The sequence below is a fragment of the Octodon degus genome, unplaced genomic scaffold (genome assembly GCF_000260255.1).
Source record: "Octodon degus isolate 3935 unplaced genomic scaffold, OctDeg1.0 scaffold00010, whole genome shotgun sequence".
NCBI lineage: Eukaryota > Metazoa > Chordata > Mammalia > Rodentia > Octodontidae > Octodon > Octodon degus.
In genome coordinates, this window is record NW_004524586.1 from 18,035,437 (window position 1) to 18,051,856 (window position 16,420).

The window sequence follows — 16,420 nt, forward strand, 5'->3', positions numbered from 1 at the left end:
GTTTTCTGAGGCTAGTTGTATTCAATGAACAACAGTTCTTATTTCCCCCGATAAAACTAGAAGATAAACTTTAACATGCTTACTCTGATCTGATGAATGGATTTATATTTTTCTGGTACTGACAATTCTCCAACAGACTTAATTATAGCTACTGTTCTGCTATCATTTGATGGGGCAGAGCTGGTACTGTAGGATCTGTTTTCATTGCTGTCTGGCATTTCCTCTTTCTCTTTACTGTGACTTTCATCAGACTTCTTATTTAAAGGAGATTCTGAACTTTCTTCTTTTTTAGGCTCATCCAATTGAAAAAGTTCTGACAGCATGAAATTGACTGAAGCAATAATCTTTGTAAAAGAATAAGAGAAATATGCATAAGTGACTGCTATCAAAAATATTTAAATCTCTGAAGAGGAATTAATTTTACTACAATACTAACAATTTTTCAGAAGAGTTCTGCACATAGGTTGTGTTCAGTAGACTATAATACATATACACACACAACTGTTTCTGGTGCAGAGTTACAAATACCCTGAATGTGTTCTGTGAAATCCTCACAGAGCTTGTGATTGTCTTGCTTCAGCCTAATTCACGGAGTGCTGGGGTTATAGGTATGTGCCACCATACCCAGCCTGATCGCTCTTAAAATTTTTATATATAATGATTTAAGGATTTATGATTTATATGATTTAAGCAATATATGTGTATACATACATAGACAGATATAATTTAAACCACTCTATCATCTATTAATTCTTAACCATAGATATTCAATAGTCTTAATACCATTTTCTGACTTACACGTAAGCTACACAATTAGCACTAAACACTACTACTGCACTCAACAATTATTTTGCCATTTGTCTTTAAAAAAAAAAACAAGTGTCTGAGGATGGTCTCTAGGATAATCTTTACCTCTAAATTGGATGTGGCTATGATTAATAATACAGAAAAATTAAAGAAAAAACACATATCTTACATACAACATCTCACGATTTCAGCAAGATATAATTAGCTTTATACGAACTTATGCATTCTTCAAATTCAGACAGAGTTGTGTAACACTGTGGAGTGTGTGCTGGAAAATAGTTTAACATTTCAACTGGTTGTAGAATATGAACCTTATTTACACTAAAGTGATAAGATAGCCATTTATACAAATTGGCCTTTTAAAAGACGCAAGCTTTTGACCTTCCAAAAGTGGCAAAAGAAGAAACAGTAACACTATTAGAATTATGTGAGTATTAAATGTATAAAAGAACCATAATGCAAGCCACATACAAAATTTTAAACTTGCTAGTAGTGGTTCACAGAAAGTGAAATCCAGTACAATTACCGTTAATATTATATTTAATTTGGAAACTAAAGAAGAGTCAACATTTGTGTACACGTACACTCTTCAAAATTCAGTGTGTATGTCACACTGTCAGCACATCTCAATTCAGATGAAGTCCATTGTAAGTGCTCAGTAGCCACATATAGTAATGGACGGGGTTGAATTGAATTAGGGAGCTTTATTACTTAGACAATTCTCTATCAGAACACTAGAGTCTTACCTGTGGATGCCTGCTTTTATCCAGCAACTTAACACAATTAAGGAGCAATGTTCTAATTGTCCCATAGTGTTCCTTACTTTCATTCTTCTCCTTCATCATGTAACAAGCAACCCTGAAAGAAATGTTTATGTCAGTTTTAATCCTCATCCATCATTCTTAGCAAGACTGAACTCTAGGCATACACATATTTTTGCAAGAGAAAAAGAGGCATAAAGAAAAAGAGGCATAAGAAGCAACTAAACATGTGTATTTTTCTTCTTTTAGCAATCAAACATTGTGTTTTAACCAACCCACCCCAAAAAGTTTATACTGGTTTTACAAGCAAGTAAAATAACATTTGGTACAATGTATTCATATATAGAGATATAGATATAGATATAGATATAGATATAGATATAGATATAGATATAGATATAGATATAGATATATCCAGGTCTATATGTATTTTTTTCACATGAAAAATTTAAAAGGTATTTAACATTCTTGGTGTTCTGTGGCTGTACACTTAAAATTTTATGTTAGACCATTTCATCTTAAATTCTTTTTTTTTCATCTTAAATTCCTAAAGCACTCACTTATATAAGAGAATGGCCACTGGCATTGCGAATGGGTTCTTGTACTTGTCTTTAGTGTCTTCACACAGAGTAGTGAGATCATAGAGCTTCACTACTTCACTGCCATTTGCTGTTAAAGAAATATAAACACACCTTATTTTATAGTAGTTACACAAATCAGTTATGGTCCATTTAGGAATTAGCTTACCTTTAAAGAGCCAATATGTATGTCCTTCTTTGGTACAATTACGTTTCAAAAATGACAAAATGTTCTGTGCAATATCTTTTATGACTTCAGTAGAAAACTTAGAGTTTTCCAAATTGGGTATCTCTTCTGTCTTCATCATTTCATATTTCTGTAAAACACATATAGAAGATGGATTTTAAGAGGATATATAAGAAAGCAATATCTTTCTTTTTTTTCCATTCATAAGACTTTTATTCCACTTACATGAACTTAATACATATGTTCTTAACAATTAGATTGTTCATGAAAATTTCTTAAGACATTAAATAAAGCTAGTCACCATCTCAAGTTATTTCCCCATTAACTATTTTTACAGTACATGCATGTTAGGCAAGTATCAAAAAGAAAAATCACAAAAGCAAAAAAAAAACCTAACAAAGTTAAATACATGGTTCTTGTTTGTTAACTGCTATGCTTGATATACACGAAATAATGAATACCAAGCAATTACTGCATCTTTACTTTTACATTTGTTCTTAGGTTGCCTAAAACATTTAAATACAAATAAAATGTGTAGCAAAAATAATGAAAGCAAACAGCAGGTAACTTTACAAATAATGGAATGTGAACCGTTTCTGCCCTTATCCAGAGTAAATGGGTGACGACTTCATCTGAAGGCACACCCCTGCAGCTGCAGGCACAGATGTGCACACTGGGACTGCTCACTCCCCGCACACGGGCTCCATGTCTGGAGGACCCGCGGGGTGTCTGTCTTTGCCCCAGCCTCGGAGGTGCTCCAGGCCTTAAAGTACCCACCATAAGTATACCTGTGTCTGGAACCAATGATCCCTTTTACTCCCCACCACGACAAACCAATACGTAGGCAGTTTTCTTTGCTTAGACATGGAAGCAGTTTTAACACTGGCCCTTATGAAGCCACAATGTACCAAAAGTACTATGCCGAACAATTGTAACTTGTATAAAAATTCCACTTCCCCATATTGGCCATCTCAAGATGAAAACAGGCAACTCCCTAAATATTAACTGGCTCTACTGCCCTAATATTAAACATAAAACCACATGGGAAATATAGAAATTCAAATAGAAGTAACATAAACCTGTCATAAACCGTAAACAAAAAACTATTTGTGGGACAGCATGAATGACAAATGGTCTACTGTGTAAATTTTAGAATGAGGCAGACAAAAGTCAGAAGGCCAGTTAATTTTCCCCTCCTTCTCCTGCTTCAGCTTCATCTCCTTGGGCATCCGATGTCCACAATGTCAAGTTGTCTCTCAGTAATTGCATAATTAGCGTGCTGTCCTTGTATGATTCTTCACTTAATGTATCAAGTTCAGCCATGGCTTCATCAAAAGCTGTCTTTGCCAGAGAACAGGCTTTCTCTGGAGAGTTCAGAATCTCATAATAGAACACAGAGAAGTTAAGGGCCAGACCCAATCTGATAGGGTGCGTTGGTTGCATTTCCTTTTTGCTGATTTCAAAAGCTTCTTGGTATGCTTGTTGTGACTGACCCACAGTCCCTTTCTTATCACCACCAGCAGCAACCTCGGCCAAGGAACCCTAGTAGTCTCCCTTCATTTTCAAATAAAAGACTTTGCTCTCCGCTTGTGAAGCATTGGGGATCAAGAACTTTTCCAAAAGAGACAGTACATCATTGCAGATATCCTTTAGCTCAGTCTCAATTTTCTCTCTGTATTCTCAAGCCATCTGCTGCTTTTTCTCAGCACCTTCGTCTTTTGCTCGATACTTGAGGCAACCCTCCAAGATGACCTACGGGCTCCTACAACATTTTTATAAGCAACAGAGAGAAGGTTTCTCTCCTCATTAGATAATTCAGCGCCTTGCCCAGTTACAGACTTCATGCAGGCTGCCATGTCATTATATCGCTCAGCCTGCTCGGCCAGTTTGGCTTTCTGCACCAGCTCATTTTTATCCATGCCTGGATGTTCTGTGTCTCAGGTGGGTGGCGGCGGACGGACGGGCACAGCGGTCTCTGGATGGTGGCGGCGAGGCTGAGACTCTGTCCCTGGATCTCGCTGCTCACAGGCTACAGCCGCTCCGCAGACACGGGGTTTCCCAGTAATATCTTTCTTATTAAAAAGAAGCCAAAGAGCCAGCCAAATAGCTCAGCGGATTAAAGTACCTGAAAGTAGGCTCAGGGACAGGGTTCGATCCGAACCCCGTGCTTGCGGTGCCACCACGCCCCCTTGGAGCACACTGAGACGGTGATTGAGACTGGGTGTGGTGGCTTGGGCTTGTAAATCCAGCCCTTGAGAGGCAGTAAACAGGTGGATCACTATGAGTCCGATCTAGTAGTGAGAGCCTGAACACCCCGTAGACCCTTCCCCAAAATACAAAAAGAAAAAAGAGGCCAAATACAGGATATAAATCCTATAAAATAAAAGCTTATGCCACATGGGAGAGTTTAAAAGGAGGTTTGAATCTTCCTGCTCCCACATCAAAGGGAGCTGACCCACCCCACCTGCAATGGTGGCTCCCTACTAGTCACTCCCAAGAGTCACTCCTAGACACACAGCCTCGGGTCAAGGCATGATCACATTTCTGCTGCACCACAGCACAGAAGGTACTCAACAACACTTCTTTTCCATCTGATTGGATGGATTTTGACTGGGAAGATGGTAAATGAAGGCAGAACTTTAAAAACCATGAACTTCTGGCTTACTCTTTCCCCTAATACTAGAGTCAGTGGCTTGAGAGAAGATTATCACTTGGGATGTTTTCCTAGTAGACATTTTCCTTCATTAAGCTGTGGACTCTTTCTTTGCAGGGATGGAGCACAGCGGGTGGAAGTGGCAATGGCAACAAGAGTAAAGACTGCACAGCTGGCATTATTGCTATTTTTAAAGTGCATCAATATTTTTTCCAGCTTGTCTTCTGTGCAGACCTTCCTCAATGCCTCTTACCACATTTTCTGAAGTGCTGTATGACCTGAAACTCCAAAATCAATCAGAACATAACACCAAACAGTTGTCCAAGGTCGGTTTTTATCCTTCTTAGTTCATCTCCAGTTTTCACTTTTGTTATTCACTCCCTTAAAACACTTCTTTCCCACTTTTCACACTGCACTGTTCTGGTTCTCATCTCTCAATGACCCATCCTCCTACCCTTGTAGGGAAAGGCTCTGATGTGTGATTGTAATAAATCCTTGGTGATGAAATCTATTAGTCCCTAGGAAGATGGCGCTTTAATTTTTTCTCTAGACTTTCTTTTCTAATTGCTGCACCATCACAATGCTCACTGGACATTTTTATCATGTCCTCAACCTGAGTATGTCATGGAAACATATAACTTCCTGTCTAAATCAATTAAGTGGCCCTGTCTCAGCAAGTGATATGGCTGTTACTCTGGTCCCAAAACCCTGGGATTCCATCAGGTCTTCCTCCCTTGCACCTCACAAACACTGGACTTGCTTCTCTCCTCTTTCCTGGCTCCCCCACAAGCCTCTCCCTACATGGTGCCACTTAAACGGTGATGATGTCACAGTACGTATACAAAGAGATATGGATCCTACTGATCCTGGCACACTGTCAGCCATATACATATAGATATACTATGTATCTATATCTATCTATCTGTACATAAATATAGATATAGATATATATAAAGAAGTAAACTTTTTAAGATACCTCAAGTGATTGTGAATAATAGTTTAGGTTGAAAATCAGTGGGTTATCATCAAATCCAGCAAATACACTCAAACACTGGCAGCAGCACCTATTAGCCACAGACTGGGCAACTCACTTGGCTTCCTGATCCTCCATTTCCCACATTATCAAGTGAGAGTAACAGTACATGTAATAACTAAAAAGATCAGTAAGGTAACCCACATGAAGCACTGGGTAAAGTATCTACAACCAAATGCGTCCACAACGAGTGCCAGATATTATTACCACTGTTGAGTCTTCATGTCTCCTCTGTAGTACAAGTACCTTACACTATTCACAAAAACAGTACAATATTTGAAAACCCCTTCCTGTCTCCTAGGCCTCCCTGCCTATTCTATAAGTTACCTCCAAATTAATGTTCTAATACAATGTATTTCCTTCCAGAGGCAAAGTCTTCCTGGATTCCAACTAAAGCAAGTACAAACTCATCTGAGACAGGGGGTCTCTATGCAGTCAGGCTGGCCTTGAACTTACTATGGAGCCAAGGTTGTCCTCAAGCTGTAATCCCTGCCATAGGCTGTGGTTACCAGTGCACACTATCATGCCCAGCAAGTACAAACTCTTCAATACTCCCCATCATTGGGCCATGGATTTTCCTATTATCTGAATTTGGTTATTTAGTCCTGTGTTGGCTAATGGCATATATTATCACTGCTTTCCTTTATGGAGATGTGTCTTTTAAAGGGTAGTAGCTCTAATTTTTTGAGACACTAACTATCACTCAAGTATGAAAATAACCCACTTCTTCCATGAAGTCTTCTGTCCTGGCCAACACAGAGTGATCTCAGCCTTCCAGTATCCAGACCCATGTGAGTACAACACGTGTAATACTTCCTGTCTCGTAAAGTTTTCACTGCACATTATTACTTTCCACTTGATTACATCTGAGTAGTAACCAGATGTATTCTGTTTCCCTCTAATATTGTCATGGGAATGAAATGCTCCTAAACAGAATGTACTCAGGAAGAATCAGTTCCTATTGTCCTACTCTCACAGTGGTCTTAAAAAAAAAATCCTGCAAATCCACAATAGTGTAAAATGAAAAAGCATTCACTGTATAGATAGTTTCACTTAACTATTGTGCATACTTGGCATGAACAGTAGAGTTCTACAGTTACAAACATATGTCTTAGTATATAGCAGTACCTTGGTTCAAGAGCACTTCTGTATACAAACAATTTGGTTCACAACAAAAGTGTTTGGCAAGGTTCTGTTTTTGTTTTTATTTTTGTTTTTTTTCAAACTGCATCAGGTGACAAACACAATCTTGGTCATCTGATCCACATAACAGAAAACTGGCCATCTTTTCTAAAATTGTAGAAAAAATTAAATTTGTGAACTAAGGTATCATTGTATTTATAAGCATCCCAAAACTTATCTGTAAAATTATACTCCTATAACTTCCAGAATTTTGCTAAAACCAACTTAAATGGAAAAACACTCATATTTTAGTTTTTTCACTTCTATCTTTCTTATGAAAAATACACTTTAGCATTCAAGGGATTTCATGACATACTCTACAAAAATTAGCTTTCAAGAAAATATTAGCAAAGTCACTCTGCATCTTACCTGTACAACTGCATTTATATGAAAACACATCACAAGCTCTGGTACATAGTATATCAAGTTGTGCAACCAATAGTCAATTCCAGTGAGCACACTGATTGGCTTGTTGTTATACCTAAAAATGCAAATTCCTAGTGTTACTTGATTTAGTTTTCTTTTTTTTGGTGGAACCGGATATTGAATTCAGGCCCTTGCGCTTGCCAGGCAAGTGCTAATTCTACTGACCCTTCTCCCCTGCAGATTTAGTTTTCAATGGCAAGCAGAAACAATAAGTGACACCCAGGACTTGGAGGCAAAGTTATGTACAATGATGAACTCTACTCAGGATCATTCCCAGAATATCAGGCCCTGATCTCTCATGGTCTAGGCTTATATGGGACAAGCAAGCAGGAAGTACAGAGGCAGAATGGCTTTCAACTGGAGACGGGGTTCTACAATGTGTATCACAGTGCCCAGCAGTTTCTAAGAGACAGGAGCACTGAAACTGGAACAGGAACTATGACCTGGGCAACTAAGAAGCAAGGGTACCGAGCATAATGGGGAGGAACAGATTCTGCTACAAATTAAGATGTTTAAAAATATATCATTTCAGGGGCTGGCGAGATGGCTCAGTGGTCTAAAGCACCTACTTAGAACAAGCTAAACTAAGCTAAGCTAAGCACAGGGACCACGGTTCAATCCCCCAGCACCACATGCCGGCCAGCCCTGCCCCCTGGTGGGCTGAGCTGGCCACACACACACACACACACACACACAAAATAAATAAATAATTAAAAATAAATAAATAAAAAAATTAAAAAAAAATTAAAAAAAAAATATCATTTCAGGCTTTCACAGAGAGCACATTGGCCAGGCAATGGCCGTGACTCATCCACATGGCTGACACTGACAAAGGTTCTACAGTCTGAGGTACAGGATCTCATCATAAATCCTGAGGGGATTTCACTGACCTTATCAGACCCAAAAGTTACAACTCTTGTTGCATAGGTCCTGCTTTACCTTGGTCTTAACCATCCAGCAGAAAAGTATAAAAATGAAATATAAGAAATAAAGCCATGCTATTATGTTGAGCTATAGGGGACTCAGGTCAACAATTTCTGACATTGCCAGTCAAGCAGAAGACCCAATACTATTGTGGGCTACTGGACTCTTTTAGAATATTTTGCTGAGTTTACACACCTATAATATTCAAATAATGAAACAAAAAAAGAGTATACAGATGAATGTCCATTTTGTATCTATGTATTCAAAGTGGTTAGGATAGGTATATAGTTACATTCTCTTAATGAATAGAGGGATTGGATTTGTTCTAATGGTGTTTGTAAATAGGATATCATGTCGGCATCTTGTACAGCAATTAACCATTAAGAAGAATGTATGCAATGTGTGAATTATTGAAACTGTCCTACCAATTTGATTTGAAACTGTCTCATTGCTATTTGTTTCTCAAAACAATTATGAAAAAAATAAATAAATAAAATAAAAATACATCACTTGACGCTTATTTTCCCATTTAAGTGCGTTTGCTCTATTCTCCATTGATGGAAACACCATATGTGCTTTCTTGACTGAGGACATCTATATACAGCTCAATATTTTTGTTATACCTAACACTGTCCCCAAAGCTTGGCATTTTTCACTGGTATTACAAAGTTTTTAGTAAGAGTAGAAGGAAATATAGTACATGACTTGAGTCTCCTGCGTGCTCCTCACACAACCTGAGAAAAGACGGAGCACTGTACCTAATGTCACACTGAACTCACACTGGGTTAGGGAAACAAATACACATGCATCATTAAGAAAAATGCTCACAACCAGTTAACAGTAAGCTGTCAAACCACCTCTTAAATTTTTTTTTTTTTTTTTTGGTGGAACCGGGATTGAACTCAGATCCTTGCGTTTGCCAGTCAAGCGCTTATCCTACTGAGCCATCTCCCCGGCCCCCCACCTCTTAAATTAATCAAATATATTTTCCTGTAACCTCATAAGCTATAGGTTCAAACCCAAAAGGAGGCAAGTACAACAGATTTCAGAGGTCTGTCCAGTTAGGTCTGGAATGAGCAATTAGCTACAGGGGTGTCAGCATTCGCTGATAGCAGGCAGGCCCTGCCTTACTGTGCTCATTGCCACAGCAAAGGAAGTGGAGAAGTGAAAACAATCCAGAAAAAGAAGAGGATGCCCCAAAAGATAGGGAGCAACAGATGCACACTAATGCTGAAGTATTTAAACATTAACATGAGGGAGACCACAGCACAAGATGTTGGCTTACCTGAGACGTAAGCTGACTGCTGGGTATCTGCCTCGACCAAAAATAGGCATGTTTGATCCAACCAGCTTACGGATATCTTCAAATGTCCACAGAATATTCTGAACAACATCATTTTTAAGGCCCTTTAGTTTAAAGGGAGAAAAATTATAACAAACAGCAGAACTACAATTTGCCCCAAAGAAAGACCAAAAAAAAAAAAAAAAGGAAAACAGACAGGATAAAGTCAGAGTGTTAATTGGCAGAATCAAGTGGATTTTGTCCTTATATTCCAGTTGAGACTAGGTTTTAAAAGATGGGCCAGGGAGATAGCTCAGTGGAATAAGCACTTCCCTAGCAAGCGCAAGGGCCTGAGTTCAATCCCTGGTTCCGGAAAAAAAAAAAAAGATGACCAGCAACTATGTATTTTAACTTGATCATATTGAAAGCATACCTGGCTGTTCTCCCCATCACTGAACAAATTACTCAGGCTTTGTTCTTTGGGTGCTGAGGCCATGTGCCCCACTATGTATGAGGGCTCAAGGCGCTCATGTTCCTGTGAAAACTGCAAGGATAACGGTGATTCTGCTGCCAACACTGCTTAAAACTGATCTGCTTTAAAACAGCAACACCTAAGCATCAAAGCCCACACCTGGATCTACCTTTGTGAATCAAGCTCGTGCTGTTGAAATCACAGCATTCATCACTTACTGCTTGCATTAGTGCCCAATTATCACAGCCTCATGAAGGTAATCATATTTAGATCTTACTCAAATGGGACAGAGGAAGGAGCTTACAAAATCCCTAAGTCTCATTTTCTCATCCACTGGTACATGTCACCACCATTGCTCTGTAAGCCCACCCCATGTCTTTTTTTTTTTGTGTGTGTGTGTGTGTGTGTGTGTGTGTGTGTGTGTGTGTGTGTGGCCAGCTCAGCCCACCAGGGGGCAGGGCTGACTGGCATGTGGTGCTGGGGATTGAACCACAGTCCCTGTACTTTGCTCACCTTGTTCTAAGTAGGTGCTTTAGACCACTGAGCCATCTCACCAGCCCCCCCATGTCTTCTAAACTGAAAAATTCCTCAGCAACTCAGCCAAAGTTTGAAACATCATTCTAACAGTGGTCTTCAGTTTAGTGTGTCCGAATGCGGTTTCTACAGCAGCTAAGATCCCTGAAAGCTAGGGAAACCTCTGCAGTTATGATGGGAAAAATGCTGCTTACTACTGTCCTTGCTTTGTAGAGTAACAATGTCTACTGTTGCCCCCTTCCTTCAAAAAAACAAAAACTAACATCCTCTCAGGGTCTTATAAGAAAAAAATCTACTTCATTTTTATACAACCTAGGGTTTCCTGAACTTAGCTTCAGAACACTTTTTGGTTTTAATATATTCGGTAGAGTTAATTTCGGGAAAAGACTTCGCTGTGGTAAACTCAGTCTAAAATGCAATTTGCCATCCATACATACTACCTGCAGCCTTTAATGCCAATTTTCTGCTTGATCCCAAGATCAACATGTGTGTATGCTGCTTATTCTATACAATCTTGTCTCTCCTCTTCTGCGCCTCTGCCAGCAGGCTTGGGTCTACCTACAAATGCACATAATTTCAAGCCAGGATATCTTCAACATATCTACTGTGTCTTGCTTTCTCCATCCGGAGCCCTAACAGAACTTCAAACTTTATTTTGTTGTCTGTACTTGAAGACAAATGATCAACTTAAGGGCCACTTCCCAAAATTACTTGCCAAAAAACTCCTTTGGGAGGAGTGCAGGCTGTGGGTTACAATGTTCTCACAGATCATTTGGCTCCAAGGTCCCACAGACACTTGTGTGACCTCTACTACTGCTTACAAAGGGCTCAACCTGGCAGTTTTAGTCTGGGGAACAAAAATCGATGAGGTCATAGCCTGCAAATGTAAATAAATTTTTTAATGTGGAAATTGTAGCAGTACAAGACATTTTGTAAAATACTACTTTTATCCAACTACCTGTGTATGGGCTTGCCACTGCCAAGATGCTGACTGCTTCCAGGGCCTTCCTCAGTGTGTATGGAGTAAATGGACAGAGTCAATTACTGCAGCGGGAACAGGACTGAGGTCAGAAAGAGTTGCATTTAAACCCTATCTTGGGGCTGGGGAGATAGCTCAGTAGAACAAGTGCTTCCCTAGCAAGTGCAAGGGCCTGAGTTCAATCCACAGTTAAAAAAAAAGATTCTTATCTCATACAAAAGTTGCATTTCTTGTCATATAGGTCTTGCTTTATCTTTGTCTTAACCATCCAGCAGAAAAGTATAAAAACTTGGTATATAAAGTAAAGCCATATTAATACGCTGAGCTGTGAAAGGCTCAAGTCAGCAACTTCTGCAGATACCCACTACTGTTGTGAACTGCTGGACTGTGTTGGACTGTTTTGCCTAATTCACGTACCTATAGTATTTAGACGCTAATGGGATACCCATCTCTGACAGGACTAAACCAAAAAAAAGGGGATACAAAGGAAGGACCATTTTGTATCTGTATATTCAGAATAGTTAGGATAGATATACAGCTACTTTCACTTAATTCAATGAGAAGAATGATTTGTACTAATAGTGTTTGGTCAAGATATCCTGTCTGCATCTTGTACTATGGATAACCACTAAGAAGATAACAATGTACGATGTATTAATTATTGAAACTGTCCTATTAATCAGTTTTGAAACTGTCTCATTGCTATTTGTTTCTCAATAAAATAATAAAAAATAAAAAATAAATACATAAACCCTATCTTGGACTACACAAGTTGTTTGACCACAGAAAAACATCTGCTTTTCAGGCTTCAGTTCAACACTTATTCCACGTGGAGCTCCAGGCAGGAAAATAAATTCACACAAACATGTATATCAAAGTGCTGAGCACAAGAGGCATTAAATAAATGCCATTCTGCTTCCTGCACACGTGTGTGTTTACTGATTCTCTAGTGTCTAAGATCTTTCACAGCAACTTCTAAGCAGGGAAAGGGGACAAATATGAAGCTGAGAGAAGGGCACGATGGGCAGCAGCAGAGGACTATTTCTATTCTGTGGCTCTTTTATCAGGTACGACCTTTGAAGGTAAGCAACACTGAGTGAATTTTTAAAAAACTTTTTGCTGGCATATAATCATAAAATAATGTACATAAAACAATAAAATTATTAACATTAATAGAATTAGTAACAGAATAATTAATTGCAATTTAGATATTTTTCTTGTGATGCTGGTGATTGACTCTAAGACCTCATATATACCAGGCAAGTGTTCTATCGCTGATTTATGCCGGCTGCCCCTACATTGTTAAACAAGTTACCACATAATTAGTCTCCAAATCATGACATGGAACATTGCCACCACTTGGTTAAACTTTCCTCACTATGGTAAAAAAATTAAATTCACTCTGTAGTTTTAGCCAAATTTTATTTTTAAACCTATTAAAGCTAAAGTCAAGTAAAATGCATGCACTCCTCAATTCTATAATCTGAGAAGACAGAAACAATCTAGTAGAATAGTGTTTATTATATAAGAATACACACAAAGAAGAAAAACAATTCAGTGAGTTATTGATCTTATTTTTATTTTCTTTTAGGTTTATCAATATATTTTTCTGAATGTATACACCCAACAATTTATATGTGAGGAGTTATATTATTCTTTGATAGACATAATGAGGGAAAAAAAGCAATAAAAAGTCAAGACATGACAGAAAACCCAATATATTCTAAAAGTTTCATACTATAAATATGGGCTAAGATGCAAGAACCTCAACTAGAAAATATTAAGATTTTTAGGCTTAGCAATATGATGAACTTACAGTGAAACAGTTTTTAAACTATGAAAAGTCCTATCGTCTTCAATATTTGATAGATACCTGTTACAAGTCTAAAGTGAAAAATGTATTTTATCAAATGAAGCTATATGATGCTCTTATTGCTTTATGAAGAAAATCAGCATTGATAGATAAACCAATAGTCTACTTTAAAATGTTTGTCTTTTTCAGACAGGGTCTCACTATACAATTCAGGCTGTCCTTGAGCTCACTTTGTAGCCCACACTGGTTTCAAATTAACAAAGATCCTCCTGCCTCGCCCTGAGTGCTGGGATTACAGGCATGCACCACTTAAAATGTTTTAAGTGAAATAATAAACCTGATTTAGTCATTCAAAATAGCTCTTGTAAATTCTACCATAAAACACTGAAAAAAACTATTTCTCTAATTGTGATACACAAGTCAGTAGTTTTATTTTTATTTTTCTGTCTTTTTAATAAAATAGCTGGTTCTGCCTTCCTAAGTGAGTTTACAGAGTTATTATTCAAGTACTAACGAACCTGACCAGAAGCACTGGGGTCTTCAGAAACAGAGGAAGCCATTTCAAAGGGTGCAGGCCATGAAACCCTTTCTGAATCATGTGTCTCATCCAAACTGGGTGACTCCTGCTGTTCTGCAGCAGAGGGGACAGGCTGGGCAGCTCCATCACCATTGACACTGGGTAAGAAATTTTTTTAAAAATCACACTATTACTAAAGTTAACATCACATTACAGTGTACCTATTGGTAAAAACTAAGACACTATAATCAAGTATTGAATTTGTCAAACAGGAATAAAACAAGAAAAACATGTTTGTAGTGAACTGACAACTGGTGGTTAACTTGTAACACCCAGATAAACCCAATCAGCATGGTGCTGGGTATAAAGAGTCCACCTGATGCTTGTTGGCAACAGCATAAAAGGAGAAAGAACTGGGGAGGAAGAGGTGGGTTACTGCATCTCTTGAAGAAGCTTGTCATGCTTGCTTTCCTGGTACGAACTTGGCTAGTCTCACTGGAGGAGGTCAGGACCTTACTATTGCTAAGGATGCCTAGAGTGCTTGTGGGAGAGCTCTGCTACTTTGAGCATCACTTCCTGGCTCCAGAGCAGATGCCTGGGCCTGCTGCCACAGAGCCTTCATTGCACAGGTGCAGACTTTCTAGCTTCTATCGCTCACCTTTGGGCCTTCCTAGGGCAGAGCCTTGAAACAGACTTATATGAGATAGTGTCCTGGGCTCTATCTAAGCCTCCAGTCGGACTCAGAGGACACTGTCATGGGCTCTAGGTCTTCAGCTGGACTCATGCAGGATATGGCTATTGGACCCAGGCCCTCAGCTGGATTCTTTGGGTCTTTAGTGTGTGGACAGATTTCCCATGCTCATTTGCATTTCAGTATTTGGATGAATATTGTAAAATAATCCTATAAATTATATGCTCCATAATAAATTGTTTCCCTTGCAAACCCAACCACAACAGTGTTAATATCACTGGCAAAACTTAATTTTACCAATATATTTTTCTTCCTAAGAGAAGCATAAACAAGTAGCCAAGTACCTGTAATATAAAAACTTGGAAAGAATAGCCTTCTGATACCAGTGCTCCTTGCTCTTCTTCTTCCTTTGCCACTTCTGATCTATCAATCTCTGGTAAAACTCTTTCAACCATGTCCAATCACCTGTCTGAATAATGTGAAAAATTATTAAACAAATGTAATAAACAAATGAAATGATGTATCACCTCAGCTATGGCTCAGATTCTCAACAGCCCCCAAGGCTCCCGTCAGGTTTGCCCCTACCCAGCGGCACTATGAGGTAGTGGTGGAATTTGAAGGAGGGAGAGCCTAGTGGAAGGAAGTTAGATCACCAGGGTATACCGAAGGAGATTCTGGAATCCCATCCCTTGGGCTTTCTCTTTGCCATCTGATCGCCACGAGTAGTTTTCTCTGCAGCAGGCAACCTGCCATGACTTTTCTTTGTCCCAAACCCTCACAACACAGCCAGCTGGCCACAGACTGAGACCCCTGCCGCTGGGAGCCTAAATAAACCTTTCTCTTAGGGCTAGGGAGATAGCTCAATAGAATAAGTGCTTGCCTGGCAAGCACCAGGGCCTGAGTTCAATCCTTGGTTCTGCAAGGAAAAAAAAAAAAAAAAAAAAAGCTAAGCTAAATAAACCTTTCTCTTAAAATTTACAATCTTGGGAGTTTTTTCACAGTGATAGATAATACATAACCACTACCTTTATAGAAGATAATTTTAATATTATTTTACAAGTACATACTCATGAAACACATTTTATTTGTTTTTTTCCAGTTTTTTTCCCATAATTTTACTGATAAACCAATAGCAATGAGACAGTTTCAAATCAAATTGGTAGGACAGTTTCAATAATTAACACATTGCACACATTCTTCCTAGTGGTTAGCTGCTGTATAAGATGCAGACATGATATCTTATTTACAAACACCATTAGAACAAATCACTCTATTCATCAAGAGAATGTAACTATATATTGATCCTAACCACTTTGTTTTTTGTTTGTTTGTTTTCAAAATTTTATTGATAAACAAATAGCAATGAGACAGTTTCAAATCAAATCACTAGGACAGTTTCAATAACTAACACACTGCCTACATTCCTCTTAGTGGTTAATTGCTTTACAAGATGGGGACTTGATATTCTATTTACAAACACCACTAGAACAAATCATTCTATTCATTAACAGAATGTAACTATATATCTATCCTAACCACTTTGAATACACAGATACAAAATGGACATTCATCTGTATACCC

At 38.5% G+C, this 16,420-nt stretch overlaps 1 protein-coding gene and 1 pseudogene across 1 annotated transcript in view; both read right to left on the minus strand.

The window, feature by feature from the left end:
* Positions 1-16,420, minus strand: part of LOC101565432 (erythroid differentiation-related factor 1) — a 44,165-nt gene that overhangs the window by 22,557 nt on the left and 5,188 nt on the right. The window contains exons 2-10 of the mRNA XM_023709049.1: positions 15,184-15,308; positions 14,150-14,306; positions 10,267-10,368; positions 9,837-9,958; positions 7,571-7,682; positions 2,316-2,463; positions 2,129-2,237; positions 1,554-1,665; positions 84-344 (exon numbers count right to left, since the gene is read on the minus strand). Of these exons, the coding sequence (XP_023564817.1) occupies positions 84-344; positions 1,554-1,665; positions 2,129-2,237; positions 2,316-2,463; positions 7,571-7,682; positions 9,837-9,958; positions 10,267-10,368; positions 14,150-14,306; positions 15,184-15,308 (1,248 nt within the window). The remainder of the gene's footprint in view (positions 1-83; positions 345-1,553; positions 1,666-2,128; positions 2,238-2,315; positions 2,464-7,570; positions 7,683-9,836; positions 9,959-10,266; positions 10,369-14,149; positions 14,307-15,183; positions 15,309-16,420) is intronic.
* Positions 2,762-4,252, minus strand: LOC101577908 (annotated as a pseudogene).